The sequence below is a fragment of the Kalmanozyma brasiliensis genome (assembly GCF_000497045.1).
Source record: "Kalmanozyma brasiliensis GHG001 unplaced genomic scaffold PSEUBRA_SCAF3, whole genome shotgun sequence".
NCBI classification, from domain to species: domain Eukaryota; kingdom Fungi; phylum Basidiomycota; class Ustilaginomycetes; order Ustilaginales; genus Kalmanozyma; species Kalmanozyma brasiliensis.
In genome coordinates this window covers 774,214-790,595 of record NW_015961970.1, presented here as the reverse complement: position 1 = coordinate 790,595, position 16,382 = coordinate 774,214, and the positions used below count along the sequence as shown (strand labels likewise).

Here is a 16,382-nt window from a genome sequence, read left to right as displayed (position 1 = left end):
TCGCGTTCGCCTTCCGCGTCGACCAGCCGAAGGAATTCTATCTCCGTCTCTCCCCACAAACAAGCTGTGCTGCAGAATCATCGTCTTGTTCGAGAAGGCTCCGTCGTTTCGCAATCCTCTCCACACCTTTCGACCGATCAGAACGAGAACATGACCGATGCCGATATGTCGGTTCTGCCTCGACGACTCTTTGGCGATGGTCCCTCCAAGCAAGCTGGTCTAGACGACGCTCTCGAGGCAAGTCCAGCCCTGTCGCGCTCTGCTTCCGCAACATCGCGCTTCTCACCGCACAACGTCAAGAACCTGTCCCACCACTCGACAAGCAGACCATCCACTCCCAAAGGCGCCAGCACTACTCCCCTCAACCTCAGGCAGCATCGCCCGCCTCACACTTCTGGACCAAAGCCAGCTCACCGCGTCGAGCCGAGTCCATCGACGCAGAGGATGTCCGAGCCTCGACGTCTCGCATCTCGCCAGTCGCAGCCCACAGAAGCACTCATGACGCCCTCCCGGTCCAGGACGGAGGCACTCTCGCCCATGGTCGCGCGTTCTGAGAGCCTGCATCGACCCCGGCATGTCGGCTCTGATGATATCACTCCAGCAGAAGGACCATCTCGCTCAGTGTCGAATCCCCTCCTACAAAGCTTGCCAAAGAAGAAGCATCGAGTCTCGCCCACCGAAATCGCCATCGCGCACGAGGAAGCTGGCGCTGGTCCCATGGCCAGCCCGAGTCCACGCAAGATGACGGACTACTTTGCTGGTGCTGGGCAGATCGCTCCCGACTTCGCCTTGGCCCAGACGCGTCTGCGATCCGACTCTCTCTCTGAGCGACGCACTTCAGCGGCCGCACTCGGCGATCTGACAGATTTGACCTCGAAGCAACCCGTCGACAGCTTGACGCTCATCAAGTCGGGACTCTTCCTGGGTGTGGTGGCGAGGCCGTTGGCCGATTGGACTGTCTACGAGGACCCGGCTCCGAGTTCCGACACTCCGCCGTCACAGGACCAGGCTTCGTTCAGCTCCGACGTAGTCGATGCTGGCGTCAGCCCGTTCGCGAGCCCGGCGCGAGGTCCTGTCCACCAAGAAGCTCCTTCGACACCCAACAAAGAGAATCGCGTCCCGGACGCCAACTTCCTCGCCTCCAAAGCCGTGGCTCCCGCTCTTCCTGAACGGGCATACAGTGTCGACGCGGTGCCCACAAAGACACGCTCGTCGTCTCGTCTCGCATCGGCTGCCTCGAGCCCTGTCGCAACCACTACCGCCACCTCCACCACCACTGCGTCTCGCAAACGCGGCACGGGCGGCCGCCTTAGCCTGCTCGCCGATGCGGAAGACGACGCCTCGCAGCAGATCGACGGCGACGAAACGATGGCAGAATCCGTTTCGGCTTCAGGCAAGAAGATCCGATCTCGTCAACCGCCTTCTTCCGCAACGTCGCCCGTACAGGGTGCTCGCAAAGCATCATCGAACCAGCGAAAGGCTTCGGCTGCGCGTGGACGAAGCAGCACCGCGGCTTCGAGCACACACAACGTAGAGAGCCCACAGCGTGCGGTGGAGGGCGTCGCTTCTCGCACGCGCTCTCGTGCTCGGGTGTAAGGGTGAGACGGCACCGATCTCAGTTCATCCTGGTACATACTCTCCATCTATCCTCGTCCCTCGTCCGTCACTCGAATTGATATCGCACACGTTTCGCAAGTTTGTTCCCCCGCAATCTGTACAATAGTCTCTCCGCTCGCAATCGATCGTATGCCATTTCCCGGCTTTAGCATACACACTGTTCGACTGATGATCTCGGACGTGGTCGGCGGTTTTCTCGGCGAATTTTCTCGACCGGCGGAAAGCGTTTTCCCTTCCCGACATGTACCCCTGTCTCTTCTTCCTCTCCACGCACCATCGTGTCACCCTCCCTCCACTCGAATGCTGTCAAGATGGCCTCAGGCAGTCCCAGTTCATCGCTCTCGATAGTGCGCGCGCTCTGGTCGCAGGCTCGACTGCCCTCTTCGGTACTCGAAACTACACTGGCTGCAGGCAACCTTGTCCTCTCCAACGATCCGGCTGAGTGCGGCCAGGCGGTGCGGTCGTCCTTCCAGCTGACGGCGGTAGCACAGGGATGCTGCGCGGCCATTGCGCTTGCTGAACGGCTACGGTGCTCTTTGCAAGCGGGAAAGGGGCTGGAAGGGCTGGTACTGGAGAGGGTCGAGGTGGATGCGCAGCAGGCTATCGCGGAATACGTCGGCTGGTTGCGTCTTCATCAGGGCGCCGAAGAGACAGCGGAGAAGATTCTCGACGGGTCAATACCGGCAGACAGTGATCATGGGCGAAAGTTGCTCAACATCGATGCGCATGCAGTGGCAGACTGGGACGCCTTAGCCGGTCTATACCGCACCCAACCCGACCCAAACCGCAGCGTCCCCGGGGTGGTCCGGCTCCACACCAACTTTCCGCATCACAAGCTGGGCGTGCTGCAGCTGCTCGGACTTGCCCCGGGCACAGCAAATCGGAACGACCCGAGACTCCACGATGAAGTGTTCTCTCAAGTGTCGAGGGAGGACGTGCAGAGGGAGCTGCTGGAGTGGAATGCATTCGAGTTGGAGAAGAAGGCCCAAAAGCGGAGGCTGTGCGTGACAGCCTACCGCAGCAGACAAGAGTGGGAGGCGTCCGGGATGGGAACAGCCGTCAAGACGTGGATGGACGAGAATGAAGGAAGTGCGTTCCGCATCTCTCGCATCAGGTCGACCGGTCCGTCGAAGGCCAGGACTGCGAAAAGCCAAGAAGGCGGCAGACTGAAAGTGGTCGACATGTCCCGAGTCATCGCAGGACCCATCTCGACTCGAACGCTCGCAGCGCACGGTGCGGACGTGCTCCTCCTCAGCAGTCCTTATCTGCCCAACCTTCCACTGCGAGAGCTCGATACCGCGCGAGGCAAGCGCACTGGCTTGATCGACATTCTCAGCGGCAGTCCTTTGTCCACTTTGCCCAAGCCGCTGAGGAGGCTTTTGGAACAGGCAGATGTATTCTCGCAAGCCTATCGCCCCGGAGGACTTGCCCAGCGCGGTCTCAGCGCCGAAAATCTCCAAACGATCCGACCTGGGATTGTATACGCGGAGCTGTGCGCGTTTGGCTTCACGGGGCCGTGGAGGAATCATAAGGCATACGACTCGCTCACGCAGACGGCTTGCGGGATGAACTTCCTGGAAAGCGTCAGTTTCAATCAGCACCAGGGTCAGGAGAAGTACGGAGCAGAGGTGGAGCCGAAAGCATTGCCAGTGCAAGCGCTCGACTACGCAGCGGGAAGCCTCATGTGCTTCGCTACGCTGGCGTGCAAGTGTCGGGCTCTTCTCGAACGTAGTTCTCAGGACAAGGTCACAAGCGAGGAAGTCGAAGACGGCTGGAAAGTACAGGTGAGCCTTGCTAGCACAGCAGAATGGATTCAGAGCCTCGGTCAGATCCACGGTGACGACGCCTGGACAAGGCCACCTCGAGATGTCATCCCTGCCGAAGATACGGCCAGACTCGCCGAGATGGTGAGCAGCTTCAAGGTGCGCGGCCTCACGACGGACGCAGAAGAGGTTCAGGTGATGGCTGTTCGACACGCATCGATCCCAGCTCCCCTTTCGACGCACCAGAAGGATAGCAGATGGACCGTGCCGAGTCATCTTGGTGTCGACCGACTAGAATGGGCATGATACGGAGCAACCTCATGGAATCTGCTCGATACGTCCTCTATCGGCACCCGATATCAGGACCGCGTGCAACCCGACGGCTCTCCGAAACCAATTTAAGCTGCGAGCTGAGTCTGGAACACACCTCTCTTTTGCTTCTTCGCTTGCGGCTGCTGTCGTTGAAAATCCATTTTGACCCGCGCTTCCTTCCGCGAGCGTGAAAGGCAAAGGTGGAGGCTGGGGACAGCCAAAACGGGCCCGAGCGTAGCACTCTTCGGCCCAGTCAGAACGTCACCATTCGCCTGTAACAAGTCGCTTGCCGCTATCCGCATGATGCTCCCCCGCAACCGATGTGGTAGCTTGACGTCAGGCACCGGATCATGACGAGCCAGTCCGAGCTAACAAGCTTGTTCGGGATGTGGGGAAACTCGTATTAGCCGGTAGAAGCATCGCGACCATCCGCTAGCGAACGTTGTGTGTTTGTCGTCATCAGCAAAGCGGAACTCGATACCGTGGGAAGAAGGTCAGAGTGAGCAAACGGACGGGTCCACATGACTGCGTCCCAAATGAAAAAGCCTCCTCCTGGAGCCGCGGAGACGGCGAGGAGGCTGGAATTTGGCAGAGGTTTGCAACTCGTCTGGCTCGCGGAATCACGGAATGAAGGAAGCCTCGTCACTGTGCCCCGCACACACACACACAAATGTCGATCCTTCTCCGCTGCTGCCGCTGCCTGCTGCTGAGTGTGAAGCGTTCGGCTGGTGAAGCCGTTCTTTTTCCCCACGCCTGCCCTCGTTTGGATTTAGCGTCGTGCGTTGTGAGAATATGAACCGAACGGCAAAGTAGGCGGGAACTGGAGCCCGGATCGTGAATACTGAACCGCAACTGTGCGAGGGTTTGCGACTTGCATCGCTGCCGCTGCTACTTGATGCAGCTGCCCCCTCTTGCAGCCCAATCCTGTGCTTCATATTGTCACCTTTGTTCTACAGAGTCACACACACATCTCCCCTCCTCCTTCACCATCACACGCCTGGCCACTGCGACAGACCCAGCCAGGACCGTGCGTTTCTGTCCTCGCTCATCACGCCGATCTTCTTGACTCTTCACCTTCACCGCGCCTCTGTCCGCTCCCGCCTCCAGCTTTACCACCGAAAGATCTAGTGCGGTCACACGCCCAGACGGAGCGCCGAGAACGAGCGCAGCAAGCGGTCTATCATCTCTCTCACTGCTTTGACAAGCTTGAGTGCCATCTCCCAAGGTAACAACCATGGGCGGCAAAAACGCTCACCGCGGCTTCCCCGTTGAGAACCGCAAGATCGACGAGCTCGAGGTCGTCTACTCGGGATGGATCCTCAAGAAGAAGCGCAAGAAGATGCAGGGCTACGCAAAGCGTTTCCTCGTGCTTACAAACGAAGGCATCCTCACCTACGCAATCAGCCCCGAAAAGGCTACTCGAGATGCCATCGAAATCCCCCACGCCTCTGTCACCTCCAGCATGCGTCACGGCACCATTCACGTCGATTCCGGCTCGAGTGTCTTCCACCTGAAAGCCCTCTCGCCGCAAGACTTTGAGTCGTGGCGCAAGCACCTCCGCTCCTTCATCCCCGACCGCGCCGCCGGCAGCTTGCAGAAGCTGTACGTCTCCAACGGCAACGACATGCAGGCGGTCGACCTCAGCCAGGTTTGGACTCACCTCGACCAGAGCGCCGCCCTGGTCAAGGACCTCGAGAAACGCTCGGCTGCGCTCAAGGGCAAATCCACCAATTACACCGGTGCCGTCCTCAATGCGGTAGGCGCCAAGTCCAGCGACGACGACGACATCGCTGCATTCCACATTGCCGCCGAAAACCTCGTCGTCGAGTTCGAGGAGCTCAAATCTGCCATGGAGTCCAAGATCCCGCGTGTCGATCAGAGTTCCGGAACCATGCGTTCCATGTCGGCCGACTCTAGCATCTCCAACATCTTTGGCGGCGCCAACCGTAGCAAGCGCATGTCTGGCTCGTCGTTTGCTACGACAGGCACCGACTCGGCTGTCTTCTACGACGCCGACAGCCACGGCGAGGAGCTCTTCATGGACGACGACGGCGCCGGCAACGACGATGGCAACACCTCGCGCTCCGAGAGCAGTGATGCCGAGGGCGGCTCCGACTCCGAGGCGGACGAGTCCTCCGCCGACACGGACGACACCAACACCATCTCGGAAGTCGGCGGTGGCGGCGGCAAGTCTGTGCAGTACCGCAAGCAGCTCCCCGCCAAGGTCTCGGGCGACGAAGTCTCGCTCTTCAGCATGCTCAAGAAGAACGTCGGCAAGGATCTGTCCACCATTTCGTTCCCCGTCTCGTTCAACTGCCCGCTCTCCCTGCTGCAGGCGGCGGCGGAAGAGTACGAATACGCCAGCGACCTGCTCACGCGAGCGGCCAAGTCTGAGGATTGGGTCGACCGAATCAGCCTTGTCGGCGCCTTTGCCGTCTCGGGCTATGCGAGCACCAAGCTGCGCAACAGCCGCAAGCCGTTCAACCCGCTCCTCGGTGAAACCTTCGAGTGCGTGCGCGAGGACAAGAACCTCAAGTTCCTCGCCGAGAAGGTGGTGCACCAGCCGCCCATCGTCGCGTTCTACGCCGAAGGTAAAGGTTGGAAGGCGCAAGGCTGGTCTGCGGTCAAGAACAAGTTCTGGGGCAAATCGCTCGAGCTCATCCCCGAGGGTGCCATCCGAATCGAGTTCGGCGACGGCGACGTCTTTTCGATCAACAAGCCCTCTTCGTTCATGCGCAACCTGCTGGCGGGCAACAAGTACCTCGAGCACGTCGGCGAGCTCACGGTGACCAACGAGTCGTCCGGCCAACGCGCCGTGATCGAGTTCAAGGAGGGCACCATGTGGGGCGGCTCCGGCTCGCGCAACGGCGTCGAAGGCAAAGTATACGACGCTAATGACTCGAATGTTACCTCTCTCAAGGGCAAGTGGTCGGACAATTTCTCTCGTCAGAAGGACAAGGACAACTACCAAATGCTGTGGGAGGCTAACGAGATGCCGCGCGATGCCGAAGACTACTACGGTTTCACCCATTTCGCCATGTCGCTCAACGAGATCACGGATGACATCAAGGACATTCTTCCGCCGACCGACTCGCGCTTGCGACCCGATCAACGGGCCTTTGAGGAAGGCGAAGTGGACAAGGCCGAAGACCTCAAGAAGAAGCTCGAGGAAGCCCAACGATCGCGTCGCAAGAAGCTCGAGGAGAGCGGCGACTCGCACAAGCCCAAGTGGTTCCACAAATCCAAAGACGCCCCCGAATGGGTCTACGGCGGAGAGGACGGAAGCGAGTACTTCAAGATCCGAAAGAAGGCCGCGGACAACGACAAGGATGAGGCGTGGAACGAGGCCGACGTGCTCAACGTGTTTGATGTGTAGAAACTCCACCCTCTTTCTTTCCCCAGACCCATACCCTTCTTGATGCTGCACCGCACCTCGGGCCAATGTGCTCCATTCTCAATGTCTCGCTCGCACTGTACCATCCCACACACACCACAAACAGAATCCAAGATGCTTTTTCTCGATCAATGCAAAGATGTTTACCCCACGAGCCAGCAGTGAAGGCGCTACACCAGTCCAATAGAGCAAACGCACCGAAATCGATAGCACAACCCCGCTTTCCCACCGTCCAACTCACCCCCATCCAACCAAACCGTTCCTAGCAGCGAGGAGGATTTCCAACCCCAGCTCTGGCTCACCGTAAACTTGTCCGGACCGGAGCTGAATTTGGTGAGTGCATTGCCGAGGGGGGAGGGGCAGTGGATGGAGAAGTAGGCGCGGAGGTGGGGGCGGGGGTCGCGGTAGGGGATCGCGGGTGCTGATGTCGGGCGAACGGTGGGTCCTCCTGGGTAGAGCTCTGTGATGTCCGGGTCGGTGGCTAGACGCGTGGTGGTGGTACCGTGAGGCAACGTCAGCGTGCTCCCCACACCCCCACCGGAGACGGGCGAAGCAAACGACGCATCGAAAAAACTCCCACCCCTCGGCGTCGAATCCCCCCTCGCCATCACCTCTTCTGCATCGGGCGCACTGCTCAGCGGCAAATCCTCCCGCATACTCTGCCGATGCAAATACACCCCCAACTGCACACCCTTCACCTTCTTCACCACCTGCACGTACAGATTCCACACACTGCCCGCGTAGAAGAACGTCGGCGAGTAGAGCCGTTGCTTTTCGTGCAGCTTGTCGATGCCGAAAAACTCGACGCCGACACGCATCGGTTCGTAGCCGGTCCAGCGCTCGGGTGGGTCGGAGGAGGTGGAGGAGAGAGAGGAGGTTTCGGCGAAGGAGTCGGGGTCCTCGCCGCCGACCGAGCGGCGGGTGGGGGGATGGTCGAAGAGGGCGGAAGAGGGGGAGGGGGGTTGAGTAAGGAGGTCGGACGCGTAAGAGCCGAGTTCGCGACCAGTGGCAACGTCGTTGGCGATGCCGTAGAAGTGAGATCGGTCGCGGCGGTGGGTGGATGGGTGAGATGGGTCGTGGTGCATCACGGCTGGGATGGGGAGCGTGCGTGGGATCTGGATGGCAGCGATGCCAGAGGGCCCCAGAGGGTCATCTGCAAATGCGGCAGATGGGCGACTGCGTTCGTCATCAGAGCCAGTGGCGCGTGATGCAGCTGAGCTGGACGGGACGACCGATCCGACCACGGAAGTCAGACTGTCGCCAAATCGGACAGTGTCGTCAGATGGTACAAGATAGAACCTCTTATCCAGCAAAGCTGCTTTCCCGCCGCCGGAGGTACCGAGCATCAGCGGGCTAGCTGCGAGACCTCCCAGCCCGGACGTCGATCCAAAGCTTAGCGTAGCATCGGAATCGTCCGCCTTGTAGCCGGGCGTCCCCGATCGGCTGCGTGAGAAGCGTCCAGCTGACGGGAGGGTCGACTCAAAAGCGTCGCGGAAGTGTACGATGGAGCTCGAGACACCCAATTCGCCCGAACCGTCGGCCTCTGGATCCGACGAGTCTCCCTGCTCGGCTGAGGCAGCCTGACTCGCCGTCTCTGGATCGTGCAGGGTCGCTGAACTTTCACGCCTTTGAAGCGGATCCTGGCTTGACAGGATGTGTGTCTTGAGCTCGTTGCTCACCCACAAGGCAGCTTGGAGGACGCTGAGAGGGGTATACGACCGCCCGGTAGACGGCGAGATGTCTGCGCTGATCTTGTTGAGCGCCTGAAAAGGCATGTGCGAGTAGTAGATACCGGAGGAGAAGAGCTCTTCGTACTCTGCTTCGTCTTCATCGAGCGTTGCCGAGAATGCAGTCGATTCAACACCGTCATCCCATGCTTCTTGCAGGGGCGTGCTAGCAGGGTCCATGTCGCTGTCTCCGTCCACGGAGGAGGTGGTGCGGCGGAAAGCTTTGAAGCCGAAGCCGTCGCCGATGTCCGACGACGCTGCGCTGGAGGTCGAAGCCTTCGGAGCCGCACCCGTCTTCTTGTTCGAGTCAGGTGCAGCTGTGGCTTTCCGCAAAATCTCCTCCTCGTCCTCGCGCATCCACTCGTCGATGAGACGGTCAAGGACAGTGATAAGAGCCTTCTGCTTGCGCCGAAACTCGACGACTTTCTTGGCGAACTCGTACCGGTGCAGCTCCGAGGGCACGTAGAAGCCGTCTGATGAAATAACGGCGCGCACCCAAGCGCTGGGCATCGATGGATACGACCACACGCGTAGTCGCGGCGACGGCATGCGCTCTTCGGAATCCGGCATGCGACCGCGAGGAAGCATGGACGTGTGCAGGAGATCGACATCACCAGTGTGAAGACGGTCGCGCAGCAGCGTCAGTCGTGCTAGGTCGCGGTCCTCCCGGCACATGCTGATCCAGGTCTCGATCTCGATGACGCGTTCGCGCTCCATCGAGCTCTCGAGCTCAAAGATGTTGAAGCCCCAGCGTGCGTACCAGCAGACGCAGGCCTCTCCGATCTTGTCTGCTGTGGTTCCGTAATGATACTGTGGCGTGATGCTGCCTGTCGCAACCATGCCAAGTCCTGCAGGCTCGGGTTCTCGGAACCCTGCGGTCTTCTGAGCGCTGCGCGTGTCATCGCGGGTCGTGATGTTGGAACGAGATGGAGTCGAGGTCATCTCTGCACCATGGGCCAATTGACCTCGCGAGGTCTTCCTTTCAGGCGAAGCGGACGACCCTCGCCTCATTCCTTGAGCAGAGGGCGCTACGTGGAGCTTGTTGGCGAAGGCGGAGGAAAGATCGTCTGAGGTGCCCGCAGCGTAGCTCCGGAATTGCCGCTCGGAGTGAAGTTGTGGCGATGTGCTCGATGTGGGATCCAGGCGAGCGATCTCCTCGAGCGTTCGTGCAGGACCTTCGAGTTCCCAATCCCACTCGTCAAGATCATGTCGCATCTCGTCCGACGCGGATCTGTTCAGATCCGTGCCTTCGATACCGCATCCGATGGCGAAGCGAAGGTATTGCGTCACGGTGAAGGGAGTCATCGAGCACAGTACGAGGGTGAGTGCTTGTGCCGTGACGCTCGGAATGTTGAGGTAGATGGATGTGGCCAAGAGCGAGAGCAGGAATCTTGGCGTAGCTGGATGAGAGCGCTTGTCGATCAGCAGGTTGGCCATCTTCAAGTCGTTCGATTGCGATAGTCGCATGCTCAGCGCCGGCGTGAAGGGGTGATCTGATGAAGGAGTCGACCAGAAAGGCAGCACCAGCTTGGGACCGTCGCCATAGAGCCGTGCGATGCTGTACTCGAAAGCGGCTCTGCTGATGTTGGGATCGTCAAAGTGCAGCTGCACCACATCGTTGTCTGCGTCTTTCGATGTTGATCCCGTTGCGTGGGCCGAAGAGGTGCTGTGACTGTTGCCCTTGCTGAGCGTGGCTGCGGCAGAAGCAGCTGCGAGATCTTCTGCGTAGCCGCCGCAGAGCATGGCGCGGAAGAAGCCGGACTGGATGAGGACGAGACGGTGCAGATGATAGATGCGACCGAACGCCCTGATGCGGATGTCAGAGCATCGGCCGCCAAGCAGGCCGAGCTCGTAGATGTGATTCTGCATGGTATGATGGTGTGGTTGGCGGTAGTAGCCAGGCGTCTTTGGACGTGAAGAGGCGGTAGCGATGCTGACGTGGGAAGTTGGAGAGGAAGCTGAGCCTGGCCTATCCGATTCCTGCCTGCGGCTCCGGAGCAGTACGGGGCGTGACTGGAGAGTGCTGATGTCGAAAGATGCAAAGGGATGAGGATGGCTCAGTCCGTCTGGATGGCTACTCTCTAGGATCACAAGCGCCCAAGTCTTACACCAACACTTTGCAACGCCCACACGAGCTCACGAGCACGCGCCTCTTCTTCCGAGTTGGGACGGCATTTTGGATTTAAAAAGAGTGCGGTTGCAGTCCAGTCTCCGCTTCAAAATGCCTCCACCAAAAAGGGGCGAGGCGTTCTTTGCTCCTGAGCTTGTCACACAAAGGCTGGCATTTCTCTTTCTCCTGGAATTTGACAGCGCCAGACGAGTGTGCTGCAGGCTGATGCAGGGTCTGCCCCTTCGCTTAAGCCCATCACCCCAGGCGACGCCTCCAGACTCTCCGCAGTGACGCGGACAGACTCGACCAAGAAGAACGGAGAAGGACATCTATGATTGATTAGCAAGGACATGATATGCATAGGGGACGACATGCAAGCGAGTAAAGATAGCGAGGGCCCAGTGGATAAGCTCGGCCGCTCTACGGCGAATGAGGATGAAGAGAGCAGGCTCGAGCGTATGCTACGTAGCGGATTAGAGAAGCTCGTGAGGGATGATAGTGCGAGAAGTAGTAAAGGAGATGCATGGGCGATTGTGAAGCGTGGAGCGTCAGGACTAGAAGCAAGAACGACGAAGAGATGGACCGAAGTGGTGTGCAAGAGAGACATGCAGGGTGTTGCTGCTGGAGCTATTGAAAGCTCTTGCTGCGGGCAAGGAAACGTTTCGATTACCTGCCGACGATGGGCCTCTCGAGGATCGGATCGGGATCAAACGGTTGAGCTCGCTCGCCGCCGGCGATCAAGTCAGCCCAATAGAGAGTGTCGCCCCTTCGAAGCACACGACCTCCTTTCGAAGCAGTGGAGGACGAGGCTGGCGACGAAGAGGCCCTGCTCGAAGCACCAGTCATGTCGTGCGCAGGAGGGTAGCTCGACAGCCGACCATCACGGTGGACATACTGTTGCGAAGAGTGGTAGTGAAGAGCAGCGTTCATCTCGGCCTTTTCGGCCTCGAGATCGTCTTCCTCGTAACCAGTCTGCATCCGGTAGACATCTCGGCGCGACTCGTTGCTGTGTCGAAACAGGTTCGTCTGCAACGATTGGCTGAGCGGCACGTCGAGCAGCGCATCAGCGTGAGCCTGCGCAGGGCTTGCCGTGAGGTGAACAGGGGGCACCGGCTGTGCGCGGACCCCTGGCTCACCGGGGATGTAACGGCGCTCTCGGACCGCAATCTCGGAGCAGTGAAGCACCGTGCGGTGGCCGTTAGAGCTCCTCGAGTGTTTCATGACGCTACTCGTGCAGCGTGCACATGGCGAAATGATGTTGTAGCCCACCTGAGCACCGCAGCCGTAGCAGCCGATGCTCTGCGTCAGGCACTCGCACGTTCGCTCCACAGGCGGCTCGTTCGAGTCGACTCCACCGTGGAAGTGAGAGCCGGCAAAGAAAGGACCGCAGGTCGAGGGCACAATGTCGGTGCTGTAGAGCGTGATGTTGGGCTTGAGCAGAAGCACCGCCTTCATTCCGCGATCGCTGAGAAAGTTGCCGCAGTGCTTGCAGTTGAGCAGATACACCTTGTGCTGCGCTTCCCTGCTCGAAGATTGAGAGTTGGTGGCTGTGGTCGACGTGCGGGAATGCGAGCTGCTCGACATGGTGCGTGACTGCAAAGGTGCCTGACGTGAGGCTGAGGTCGGCTGTCGCAGCCCGACTTGCGACTGCAGCGCCTGGCGTGTGCGGTACAGCTCAGCCTCGTGTGACGTCGACGCGCTCTGTGATGAATGCATCTCGTGCAGTTCGGAACGCGCAGGTCGAGATGAAGGGTAAGGAGAAGACCTTCCGTGAAACGGGGAGCGCTGCGAGGCAGAAGAGGCGGAGCGTAGCGAGCTAGACCGTGAGATGGACCGAGAGCTGTAGGCCGGGATAGGGGCTAGTGCGTACGCCGGTCGAGGCGGTTCAGGCCAAGAGGGCAGGAGCGACGCAGCAGTGTTGGCAGCTGAACGAGGCGTCGCAGAAGACTCTGACATGGGAGGTCGGAAGCTCGTATCAATCAGGCTGTGACTGCTGGGCGAAGAGCGAGCTAGTATGCGGCTTCGATCGAGCTGTAAGAGGTGGTCTTTTAGGGTGGTAGGTGTCGCACAGAGTCGAATGCCCAGTGACTGCGGTCAAGCTGAACAAGGATGTTGGGCCGTGAGGATGTCGGACGTCACTTTCGACGGCTATTTAGGGTCGGCTGCTTATCGATCTGGTATCGAGGCCGAACAAGGAGATCAAGTGTCGATGGGACTGGAATGCGTTGCAGCAGTAGCGTCGGTATGGAGTTGGCAAGGGACGGAAACACAATGCTGAGGAGGAACTGGCAACGGTGGTCGAAAGGGATGATGGAGAGAAGGGAAGAAAGTCGTGACGACGGTTGGTAGTAATAGTCTTGAGGAAGGCAAGAGAAAGGTGTTGGCGGAACGGCAACGCCGTGTTGCAGCGAAGGACTGCGACCTGGCGGCAGGGGTGCCTGCGCGAGATTGGCCTACGGCAGAGGGCGAGCGAGACAATGCAGCGTATTCTGGGTACGGACAGCTAGGGCGAGAGGGCAGAGGGGCAGGCGAGACACGGCGGAGGCCAGACCGTCCATGAGGTTGGAATGGGACCCGTAGGGGAGGAAGCGAACGAGGCGACAATAAGAATGCAGCGTCAATCACCCCTCTCCAGGAATTAGCTTGGCGTGGCGAGTAGGCGAGCAAGCAAACAATGATGCCACGATACAGGGAAGGGAGGGGCGGCGCTTGACGCTCTGTGAGCTAGGTTGATGCAGATTCAGATGCAGGTGTAGTGCATGGCTGGGTAGAGCGGAGCTAGGGCTCGAGCTCAAATTGTATGAGAGCAAGACGCAGGAGAGAAGGGGAGCGGCAAATTGGCCGCACGACGCTAGTGTCCAATGATGAACGGAGCTCTAGGCGGACTGAAATCGAGTGAAGAGAGGGGAGCTTGACCTGAAACCAGAAGTCAGCTCATACCACAAAGCCCACCACCAGCATGCTGAACTTGTGCGGCGCTTGCTGTGGCACCCAGGGAGAAAGCGAAGGGGAGGCGGGTCTCAAGCGGAACCCTGCCGGGACTCGAGAGGACAATGGCAGTGCGGCAAGAGCAGCTGCAGAACCAAAACGAACCCAGGCCAGGCCCAGTATAGTGTCGTATCATGCAGACACGGTGACGAAAACATTCCATCTTGCAGTGTCGGGGGTGGAAGGCTCAGGTGAGATACCATCTCAGGCGACAGGCGGAGGCTCCCGGAGAAGTGAGACAGCTTCGAAATCATGGTGACAGGCGCAGATGACTAGAGGGAGCAAGCGGTCGAGCGACCAAGCGACCTACTGTATTTTGCACAGGACAGTCAGGGCGATGCAGCTCCGAGAGAGACAAGCCGTGCATAGGAGGAGGGAGACGAGGCGATGAGAATGACACCAGGTCGGGGTCTGGATTGTTGCTTTGTTCCTTAGCTTGTCGCTCTGCAAATTGCAAATTAGCTCGAGGGTCAACCCATGAAGGAGGGCGGTCGTTGAGGAGGAGGCTGGATGGAGGACTGCCACCACAGCCACGACGCCGTACGAAGGCGCACCGATGAGCCAGTTGCTCGCAGACGAGAAGTAAGACCCAGAAGCCTTCTGTGGCACCGGTGACTTATCGGATGATGTGTGTGGGCAGTTGAAGAGTGTGGCTCGGTATCCACTGCCGGGCCTGGAAAGGGCAGCCAGGGTCTCGCATGCCTTGAAATCAGAGTCGCACTTGGAAGCGCTTGCCGCCCTGCAGCAAGAAAATCTCTCCTCCTCCTTTTTCCTGTCACGGTCGGCACTGCTTGACGAGCCCGCTCCTGCTTCAGGCGGACCAGCAATCAAGAAGATCAAGTCTTGTGCTTGCACGTCTGTTGATTGATGTATCGTGATTTTGCACCAGGCCGCCGTCTGGCGCTGCCTCTTCCTGGGTCGGGCGCTTGGCTCCATGCCGAGCCTGCTCCATCGGCGTCGCTTAGTTGGCATGGTGCATAAGTGAATCAGAGAGGCTGGAGGGCGAGCATCGAGGCCCTAAGGGCAAAGCAAGACCCTTGACGTCGCTCGGTCAAGCCCGGGGCTGCATCTGAGACGAACCGTGACTTCATATTGAAATTCCAGCCTTACCAACCAGCCGCAATAGGCAGGTGGGCGATCGCTTTATGACAACGACAAACGATCCTCTTGCGCGCCGAATTCGTTCAGATTACGACCTTTGGGCTGTAGAGCGTGGCGGTTTGAGCACGCATATGCTACATGAGACCATGACGATGTGGGATGTACTGATCCAGATGTCGGAGCAGGAACCTTGAGAGCGCGGAGAGGCGTGAGCGTTTGATGAAATTTCAGATCAGACCTCCGTGGGCGTAGGAAATCTTGTGTCGAAATTTGGTGGCTTGGAGGCCTCGTCCTCATCATCATCACCATCGTCAAGCTCAGCGAGCCATCCTTTTTGATATTTTTATTTTATTTTTGTGCCAACCGCGTTCCTGACTTTCAATTCGGCCGCTCCTCGTCAAGGTGCTGATCACCATCCTACCACGACCAGCCCACTCCCTTCACGCCACAAAGACGGCGTTCCACAGACAGCAACAGCCATGACACAGGCAGCGGCATTCCAAGGCAGCCACACTGGGCTTGCTATGTGGTGTCCTTTGCTAGCGTAACACGAGACAAGGCCAGGCTCGTATGGTGTGAGTGTGTGGTGACACTAGCCTTGCACGTCGGAGCGCCTGTTGGGCTTCGACATTTGACAGGCTCAAGTGCGAAAGAAAAAAAAGGTTTCGAGTCCGCCGATTGCGTTCCTGAGTGACGGAGTGTGAATGCTTTTCGAGCGAAATCTCGATCCGCTGCCCTGCCTCCTCCTCTCTATGCGGCCGCGGCCAGGTGAGACATCTCTGATTCCGCCATCGCATCATCATGATCCTCGTGAGTTGACCCTAGATTCTCGATCTTGGGCGCAAGAGCGCGCCGGATAGCAGACCGGCTAATGTGGCTTCCGTCCCTTTTGTGAAACTCAGCACAGCATTCCACGTCCGTTTCGAAGCTCCTTCTCCCCCTTCGATCTCTGTTCCTGAATTTGGTCTTGCCAAGCGGTAGAGCAGCCCGTTGTCTGTGATTCGGCCCTTTCCGGCGCCGACACGCAGGGTGCACAACGACAGTCTCGGCGGCAAGAGACAATGTCATCGCAGGACTGTTCCTGAATGACCTGCACATGCATGCACATCGTGGAGCGGGTGCATCCGGCTTCTTTGAGCCAGCACAATGCCAAGGAGGACATGCCATCCGTCGACTGAGATCCGTCTTTTCACCTTCCTGATTTGCAACAAAAGGCGACTTCGATGCTGATGGTTACGCCGTCGGTTTCGATCGTGGTCGCTATTGTCTGTCGGTCGATCACGCTGCATTGTGGTATCATTGCATGCAAGCCATGCCGGCCGCGGCGGACCGAGAAAAGCCTCTCCTGCCGCGGAAGCATTTCGGTCTAG

The 16,382-nt window shown here is 58.9% G+C and overlaps 5 protein-coding genes across 5 annotated transcripts; 3 read left to right on the top strand and 2 right to left on the bottom strand.

Annotated features, from left to right (window-relative positions):
* Positions 1 to 150: 150 nt before the first annotated feature.
* Positions 151 to 1,596, top strand: PSEUBRA_004170 (uncharacterized protein; the record flags this gene model as incomplete). Its single annotated transcript, XM_016437765.2, has 1 exon — positions 151 to 1,596. One exon carries the CDS (start codon positions 151 to 153, stop codon positions 1,594 to 1,596), a length of 1,446 nt encoding a protein of 481 aa, XP_016291274.2.
* A 332-nt stretch (positions 1,597 to 1,928) lies between these two features.
* PSEUBRA_004169 (CoA-transferase family III) lies at positions 1,929 to 3,686 on the top strand (the record flags this gene model as incomplete). The annotated part of the gene is made up of 1 exon (XM_016437764.2): positions 1,929 to 3,686. One exon carries the CDS (start codon positions 1,929 to 1,931, stop codon positions 3,684 to 3,686), a length of 1,758 nt encoding a protein of 585 aa, XP_016291273.2.
* Positions 3,687 to 4,926: 1,240 nt separating this feature from the next.
* On the top strand, positions 4,927 to 7,068 carry PSEUBRA_004168 (Oxysterol-binding protein; the record flags this gene model as incomplete). The annotated part of the gene is made up of 1 exon (XM_016437720.1): positions 4,927 to 7,068. One exon carries the CDS (start codon positions 4,927 to 4,929, stop codon positions 7,066 to 7,068), a length of 2,142 nt encoding a protein of 713 aa, XP_016291272.1.
* A 188-nt stretch (positions 7,069 to 7,256) lies between these two features.
* On the bottom strand, positions 7,257 to 10,682 carry PSEUBRA_004167 (BTB/POZ fold; the record flags this gene model as incomplete). Its single annotated transcript, XM_016437703.1, has 1 exon — positions 7,257 to 10,682. The coding sequence occupies one exon, from the start codon at positions 10,680 to 10,682 to the stop codon at positions 7,257 to 7,259; it is 3,426 nt and encodes a 1,141-aa protein (XP_016291271.1).
* Positions 10,683 to 11,589: 907 nt separating this feature from the next.
* Positions 11,590 to 12,507, bottom strand: PSEUBRA_004166 (Protein FAM72; the record flags this gene model as incomplete). Its single annotated transcript, XM_016437707.1, has 1 exon — positions 11,590 to 12,507. One exon carries the CDS (start codon positions 12,505 to 12,507, stop codon positions 11,590 to 11,592), a length of 918 nt encoding a protein of 305 aa, XP_016291270.1.
* Between the last annotated feature and the right edge of the window lie 3,875 nt (positions 12,508 to 16,382).